Source organism: Rhinoderma darwinii, chromosome 5 (genome assembly GCF_050947455.1).
Source record: "Rhinoderma darwinii isolate aRhiDar2 chromosome 5, aRhiDar2.hap1, whole genome shotgun sequence".
NCBI lineage: Eukaryota > Metazoa > Chordata > Amphibia > Anura > Rhinodermatidae > Rhinoderma > Rhinoderma darwinii.
Genome location: NC_134691.1, coordinates 162,832,709 through 162,841,649, shown reverse-complemented (window position 1 = coordinate 162,841,649; position 8,941 = coordinate 162,832,709). Strand labels below are relative to the sequence as shown.

The 8,941-nt window shown below is 42.5% G+C and overlaps 1 protein-coding gene across 1 annotated transcript in view; it reads right to left on the bottom strand.

Moving 5' to 3' along the window:
- Positions 1 to 584: 584 nt before the first annotated feature.
- KDSR (3-ketodihydrosphingosine reductase) overlaps positions 585 to 8,941 on the bottom strand; it is a 28,377-nt gene continuing 20,020 nt past the window's right edge. The window contains exon 10 of the mRNA XM_075826713.1: positions 585 to 2,417. Within this exon, the coding sequence (XP_075682828.1) occupies positions 2,298 to 2,417 (120 nt within the window). The 3' untranslated portion in view covers positions 585 to 2,297. The remainder of the gene's footprint in view (positions 2,418 to 8,941) is intronic.

Genomic DNA, 8,941 nt, shown 5'->3' with positions numbered 1-8,941 from the left:
CACAAACCCTGTCTCACGTAAAATTATTTTTCTAACTCCCTGCGTTATCTACATTACGGTGCCGTTATATTTGGCACCCGATATGTATATAAGCCCCTGAACTGTCAATGGGGCGTTTCTAACTAAAAGGCAAGAGGGGCGTGATGTCTTCGCTCTGACACTGTCCAATCAGCTGTGGACAGTGTCAGGACGGCTTGCGTTGTGTTCTCACCCGCAAGAACACACAGACTTGGTGGTTGTGCTGCAGATAGCGCGGGTGCTCGTCTCTGCTTCTTCTCCTCGTCTCTTCTCGTTCCGTGGCGGGAGTGGTGATGTGCGAGCAACCGGCCGTGCGCGCATACGCTATCTGCAGCACAACCACCAAGTCTGTGTGTGTTCTCGCGGGAGGGAACATAGCACAAGCCGTCCTGACACTGTCCACAGCTGATTGGACAGTGTCAGAGCGAAGACATCACGCCCTCTTGCCTGTTACTTAGAAACGCCCCATTGACAGTTCAGGGGCTTATTTACATATTGGGCTCCAAATATAACGGCACCGATATGTAAATAACGGAGGTAGTTAGAAGAATTATTTTACGTGGGACCGTGTTTATGAAGCCTTTCCTATAACATGCTGCACGTTTGGGGAGGTGAAAGGTTCTCTTTAAATTGTCACTAACTTTTCAACAAACATCAAGCGAATAGTACAAGCAAATATGTAAAACTTTGATAAGAGGTATTTTACTCTAATAAAATATTAGACTCCTTTGCCACCCCTTCTTACTGTTCACTCACTATGAATTTTCTGCTTTTTCCTTTTCCTCCAGAGAAGACGAACTGAAGGATCAGGTTACAGCTGCCCATAGTAGTCTATGGAGAGGGGAGGCGTGAACAGAGGAAAACAAAAAGGCAGAGATACACATACGCTGCTGCAGCGTCTGGTTAGGCCTCATGCACACGAGCGTAATGATTTTTACTGTTCACAAATACAGTGATGATCCGTAATCATTTATAGTCATCCTCAACTCATCTGCATATATGACACGCTGTCCGAAAATACGGTTCGTAGTTCATTCGTATTTACAGAAAAAAAACGGAGGAATCTTGGATAATCCCCCGACACAGCATAGCAATGCTTCCGTAATTAGACCACTACACATCTGTAACAGTCCAATTAAAGAAGCACCCATAGACTTCTATGGGGCGTGTATGCCATAATTATGGACAATAGGAAATGTTCTATATTTTATAGATGGTTTCTACAAAACACACACCTATCCGTAAATATACAGAAAAGTATTCGTAGCCCATAAAAAAATAAATATGTTCGTAAATTCATCTGTAATTACAGATGAAAACTACGGTCGTGTGCATGGGGCCTAAGTGTTAGATCTCATCCCAGTGGTGGATTCACAGCTACACCGCTCATTACTGCTGTATAACCTCCATTCTGATGCTTCTATAGATAGAGTAGAGAAAATCCTGTCTGTGTCGGGTAGACTTTATAGCAGTTAGGCTCCACCCACTAGCTCAGAGAAAACGGTGAATTAGAGATAGAGCCTGTAGACACCAACAGTTTAAAAAAAAAAAAAAAAATGCAGGATACAATCATAAAATGGGCAGAAATAGTGTAACACCTCATGTACACACAAGAGCTTATTCTGAAAAAAAAAGACACCTTAAATGTTAGCTACGCTTTAAGAGCGTGAAATACACCAATTAGTCTGTAGCATCATAATTTATGCATAAACATGATATAATTGGCATTTTTTTTTATTTTAAAGTATTAGATAACGTGGGAAATAATCAGGTGAAGACGACCATGCCTGTGATACAAGCGACAAACTACTAGGTCACAGCATAGACAATAGCGCTGAAAAACTGGTCTCCAGAAAAATGTGAGGTAGAAAGGGGTGGACAGACCACAACTTCTAGGTTACTTTGCACACTAGCAAGTTCGCTACTGCATCATATCACCACAACTTTCTAGTCACAAGAAAAATAGTGTATCCAAAAGGATAAAAGAATACACAAAAGCGGGGAAAGTCAAACATGTTAAATGCATATGCACCACCTCCAGTTCATTCGTTTCTAATACAAAATTCACTCAAAAAAGTATAGGCCTTTTGATATAGTTTGCATAGTATCATGCTGGTTGCCAGCATACAATTCTCAAAAACGCACTCTCATGATCTTTGTACACAAGTGCCATGTTGGGTAAAGTCGATGAAGTGAAAGGGTGGGATTTTCTTCAGGTCATATGCTCTATAGCAGCAAGCATATAAATCAAGCTCTTTGCATTTAAAAAAAATAATAAATCAGTCTGTTTTCTCATCTTTCTTACAGAGCTCCCTTTGCATCATGCAGCGACGGACAATGCTGTCAAAACTTCCAAGGTAAAACAATGCAATTGTTCGAAAGAGTCCCATCGTGACGACCTAAAATGAAAGAGAAACCCAATTAGACTGTTTACAACACATTTTAGGCTTCGTTCACATCTGCGCTAGGGCTCCGTTCTGACGTTCCGTCTAAACGAAGCCCTGACAGACACAAACGGAAACCATAGGTTTTCAGTTTATCACCATTGATCTCAATGGTGACAGATCCGGTGCCAATGGTTGCCATTTGTCTCCGTTGTGAAAGGGTTCCGGCTTTTTAACGGAATACCGTTATCGACTAAGCTATTGACTCCGTCAAAACGACGGAACCCTTGCACAACAGAGACAAACGGAAACCATTGGCACCAGATCAGTCACCATTGAAATCAATGGTGATGGAAACCTATGGTTTCCATCTGTCAGGGCTCCATTCCGCTGGATGCACAGATGTGAACGAAGCCTTAAATAGACAGTGTTCCAAACCACTTATGCTAATCTATTATATGCTAAACTCTGATACACACTTCATTCAATTTCGTTTTTTCAGCTTTATTGCACAAGTTGGCACTAAGCATTTTTAAAAGTTATGTACACTTTTTTTTTTAAAGGTTTTATTTCGTTTTACAATACAATAAACAGTACAGTAGAATACATTATAAGTGAAAATTGCAGCACACAAATATCTGCCTTGGTCAGCTAGCAAAATAAAAAAAAAAACCTGTGTCGGAGGAAGATTAGTATTTTGTTATATGAGGATTACCTCCCATGGGAGAGCGTGGGTACATAAGGGGTAGGTTGATGTGAACTAACCAGGTCAAAGGCAGACACACAACACAGCCATACCACAAACAAACATACATTCCCCCCAACTCATCCCAATCACAGACAACTACTCCTAGCAAGGTAAGGATGAGACCGCCGTTTCAGGCGTATTCAGCCATCTGGACCAGATCCTCCCAAACTTAAGGACAGTTCCTAGGAATATACAATTTTTTGGTAGAGGGGTACATATTTGTTGATAAGCTGAAGCCAATGTGTAATATTTGGAACCTCCATTGCCTTCAATGACATCTCTGGCACAAAACAAGGCAAATTGAAAGAAAATCTTATCATAGTATCCTGGTACTACTTCATTAATGATCCCTAGAAAACAAACTTGGACTAGAAGCCTAGGAAACTGATCGGGATATTGGAGTAATTGAACAACCGCTTACCAAAAAAAGGGCATGATCTTCGGGCATAGCCATACACAGTGAAAATACGTGCCAAGTTCCGATTGGCATCTAAAAGCATGTATCAGAGTCAGAAATACCAATTCTTCCCAGACGTACTGGAATATAGTAGATTCAATGTAGAACCCTGGACTGAATGAGGAAATCACTCAACACCATCAAAGTAGGACAGTTCCATTTCCAGCCACTCCTCATTTGATAAGTCCGGGACATGACCATTCCATCCCGAGAAAGCTCTACCAAAAGGGACGAGGTTCCACCGTTTGCAATAGAGCGTATATTTGAGTCAGAGGTTTAGGAAGGTCCGAGGAGCCCAATAGGTCCTCCAACTTAAAGAGCAGACAGGTGTTCGGGAGGCAAATTGGGCCTCACACACATGTCGCAATTGTAAGTAGTGAAAAAGTAGGTTTGGATATACCATATCTGTCCCTAAGATCCGAGGAAGACCCCAATCCAGAATCTACAGAATAAAGTTGGCCTGTGAATTTAATGCCAGCCCCCACCCACATTACCGTCCCAGGCAAAGACTCAAGATGGGATAAATTAGAGTTGCCCCATAATGGAGTTCAAGGGGAGTATTAGGAGTCAGTAGGGTCTGCAAGTGCCTTATGAGTAATCTGCCACACACTGGCAACCGTTCGAAGTGGGAGGGTCATCGAGCAGGGCAATATAGATCTGTAGCGTCGTTGCCCATATCAACTTCAATCCACCAACTTGCATATACCAATTGCGATAAGAGTAGAGGTGGGGCACTGCCATTCCACCCAGGCGCTTGAAGGGTGAGGGCAAATCTGGGGGGACTGCCGCACCAGTAAGAGGAGCGGAGGATACCATCCATACTTTTAAAGAACAGTTTTGGCAACAGTATTGGTCACGCATGGAAAAAATACAGGAACATGGGGAGATAGATCATTTTAAACAAATTGATTCTACCATATAGCGATAAAGGGAGAGTACGCCATGAATTTAGTGGATGTTCAGTGACCTTTACCAGGGGATCTATATTGAGTACAGGAAAAACCAGCAGGTTAAGAGAAAATGATCCACAGATATTTAAATTTTGGGGCTATCACAAGGGGGACTGCTATAGTCTGCCTAGGGCGGTACCCAGGAAACAAGGGGAACAAGACCAATTTACCAACAACCCAGAAAAGGTACCAAAGTTCTGAGATCTAGTAAAGAAATCAAGGAAGGACCATCATCCGCCAAATAGACTAAGGTGTCATCCACATAGAGGGAGAACATTTCAGTTAGGGGACCTTTAACAATGCATTTTATGCTGGAAGCTTGGCGAATGGCAGTAGAAAGAGCGCACACCCCTGTCTGGTGCCATGCTCAAGGGGAAATGTGTTAGAGATGTCCAGGTTTGTTCTGACCCGAGCCAAAATTGAGGTATATAGTAGTTTAAACTTTGGCCCTAGGTTTACTGCTCTTGTTAATCGAACAGGCGTATCCAAAGATACTGCCATTCAACAGAGTCAATGGATGTCTAGAGACAGAACAAAACCCCCACATGAAACAGGACGTGCAGCTGCAATATTGAGAAATAGCCACTGTATATTAATATCTGTGCCTTTACTCTGCATGAGATCGGTTTGGTCTGGGTGTATAAGGGATAGAATAACTTTGTTTAGTCTCACAGCTAATATCTTGGCAAGTATTTTTATGTCCGAATTGAGGGAAATTGGCCGGTAGGAATCAGGCAGGGTTGGGTCCTTCCCCGGCTTCAACAGGACAACTATGAGCACCTCCCGCATAGAGGTAGTCAAGGTGCCACATTTCACAGCTGTGAAACATAGCTCCAAGAGTCTAGGCACTAAAATATCAGAGTCCATTTTATACAAGCCACCCCCCAAACCATCAATACCAGGTGTCTTATTCATAGGTAAAGACTGAATTGCAGTAGTAATATCCTCAGTAATCTGGGCATCCAGTTCAGAGGCCTGTGCATTTGAGAGTCACCACAACCGTAAGTCAATTAGAAAATTCTGGACCACCAAGGAGACACATCCCTGCGAGCTATAAAGGGTACAATAGTACTGACGAAAAACTGTTAATTTCTTTAAGAAAAGTATAAATGGTACCATCTATCGACATCAGACGGGATAGAGGAGCAGGGACACTCAGAGTGTGCCAGATATGCCAACAGTTTGCCATTTTGATCCCCATATTCAAATTTAGAAGCCTCGATGGACAAGCGTTTTTGCTTTTACTCTGTGGATAGAGTGAGAAGGACTGAGCTTTTGCCCACTTAGCTTTGGAGACACTGGGGAACATCTAAGTACTCTCGTTCAGCTCTCTGCACACCTGGCTTCAATAAGGCCTCAGTTTTTATGTGAATGCCGCTGTCCTGCCACCCCCGCTATTAAAGCCCCTCTGATCGTGGCTTTAAATGCATCCCATTTAACTAAGGGGTCTGGGTGTGAGGAGTTAGTCTCCCAATAATCATGTGTGGTTAACATCCCCTGCGGTGAAGACATTGGTTTCTAGCAGGCAGGATGGAGTCTCCAAACCTTGAGTCAGCCGGAGGGGCTTTCCTGAAAAGTTAAGCAAAGGGCAGAGTGATCGGAGATACCCTTAGGGGTAAAGCCTATAGACGTAATTGGCGGCAGGAAATCAGTGGAGGCCCAAGCGAGATCAATCCTAGAGAACGTTTTATGTGTATGAAGTAATAAGTATACTGTCTATCTAGTGAGAATTGTCAACGCCACACATCAGTGAGGTGGAGGGTTAGAGACCAGGAGTTAAGATGTGCAGAGGCCAAATCAGGACCACCCTCTCGATCCATAAAGGCATCAGGCACAGCATTAAAGTCTCCTACACAGAGGAGAGGACACATGGAATTGCATACGTTTACAAGTTATATACACCTTTGTGTACCAGTGTGATTGGTGCAACTTCCTAAATACATTGTATTAAAAAAACAAAATGTACTTTGAGATACAGCTGCTTTGTATTCTGTATACAGAGCAGCTGTATTTTGAACGGAATAGTGTATTAGTCAGGTCCACAAGACTGACTGGTTCAGTGTAAACAGGTCCTGCGTGATCGAGATGTTAATCACATCTATCTTCATAACTTTGACAAGCAGGATCCACCTGTAATCTATCACATATGAGACGCGAAGGACCCGCTGACACTGAACCATTCAGTCCCGTGGACCTGACCGATTCAGGTCTTAGCAAGCTATACAGCTGATCTGTACACAGAATACAAAGCAGCTGCATCCCAGAAAGTAATAATTTCTAATAAAACGTATTTAGGAAGTTGAACCAATCACCCGGTTGCACAGAAAAAAAAAAAAAGTCAAAAGGTGTTCATAGCCTTTAAGTTTTTGTTTTTTAAAAAATTAAAGGTTAACTTTTGAAAGTACTTTTAAAATGTTTTACTTTTTAAGATACAGCTTCTATGTATCCTGTATACATAGAGTAGGCTTTGACAGAACGATACAGCTTCGGTCAATTCACCTGAACGCTCGACTAAAAGCTTGTCCTGCGTGTCTGAGACACAGGATCCAGCTAAATCACATCTAAGTTAATAACTTAGACTTGATCTATATAAGTTGGATCCTGTGTGTCAGACACGCAGGACAAGCTTTTAGTCGAGCGTTCAGTTCAGATGACAGAATAGGCTTTGACAAAACGATACAGCTTCTATGTATACTGGATACATTGGAGCTGCATCTTAAAAAGAAAAAATATTTATTTTTCTAAAAGTCAATTTAAAAAAGTTGTACAAAAACCACAATACTAAAATAACTTCCTTTCAAGTGCTGTAAGTGAAGTGCAACTTATTTTCCACTTGTAATGTAATGAAAACGTAAAAATAATCATATATTTCTGAATTTAGCTTTGGATGGGAATAGAAAAAAAAAATGAAAGGGGTTTTCCAGTCTTTCAAATGTGTGTAAATGGTGTAACTGCAGTAGGATTATAGTCTCTTATTAGTGTACTATCTGTAGCTGAAGTTTCTCTGAACGAGTCTCACATGACCATGCACCTGGTGTTCATCTCCTGCTTGTGACATTCTGTACACATTTTCTACCCTCTCCCCCTTACCTGTAGTGTACTGGACCTCACATATCACATGCTACTTATCTTCACTGCTCCCTGACCTCCCCCTCCCTGGAGAGCTTGTGTTTCACATGCTGGGCAGCAGATATTGCAGAGTATAGCAGAACAGAGCAGTGTTTCAATAGCAGACTGAGTAATTATAGCACTATTTACACCTTGTAATACAGGGTAATTCAGGCAGCTGGAAATCGAGTAAATTTTTGTGAGGGAAAGGAATCATGTGAACTGTAGTCCTTTACATGGTAATCCTGTTCATAGCAAGCCCTGCCGGTGTCAGCAGTACTGCACAGAGCTGGGCAAGAAAATAAAAATAAAAATAAAAAACTACTTCGGAGATATTGTGGCATCACCTTTCACACAATCACTATTCAGACAATGTTAAACTCGGAAAATCCCTTTCCGACATTTGACGCACATTATAGTTGGGGGGGGGGTGCAAATTAGAGCGGACACCTTGCGCGAACGGCCGGCATAGCGACATCTAAGCCATTAGAAAGAAGGGGGCATCTCATCTTCCCCCTGACACTACCACTGTTGATGGGTTGTCATGGCAGCTGGAGGCCTCCCAAGTCTGCCATCTTGGTCCTCCTATTAAAGGGGTTGCCCATGACCAGATGACCTATCCACATGATAGGTTATCAGTATATGATCGGTGGGGGTTCAACACCTGGACCCCGCACCAATCAGCTGTTTCGGCTGACTCCGGGCACCAGATGTTGTGAAAGGTACTCCGTAGTCGGAGCCGGAAGCAGGTGGCTCAGACCACTGCATAGCGTCAGTGCTGCAGAACTGCTCCTATTCACTTGAATAGGAGCAGAGCTGCAGCTCAGCCGCTATTGCGTGACTGGAGCCATCTGCTTTCGGCATGGACATCCGGAGGCAGCCGATCGGTGCAGTGTCCGTGTGTAGGACTCCCACCGATGGACAGGTCATCAGTTGTCTGGTCGTGGACAACCCTTTTTAGGGCTTGATAGGAGAATGCTAAAAAAACAATACACAAGTAGAGAAAAAGAAGAGAATAATAAGTAATATGTACCCCAAAGTGGTACGAATAAAAATGACAACTCGTCCTGTTAAAAAGTAGCCTTATGGGTTTCAGAATAGGATGACAAAATTGTTTCACAGCGTTTTACTGCTTTTACAGAATAAATAAATTTGCTATTGCCATAAACATCTGGACCCGCAGAATAAAGTTAGGCTTACCGCATGGTGAACACCGCTAAATCAAAACCCAAAAAACAAAAATGGAAGAAATTGCTTTTTTCCCATTCCACAAAAA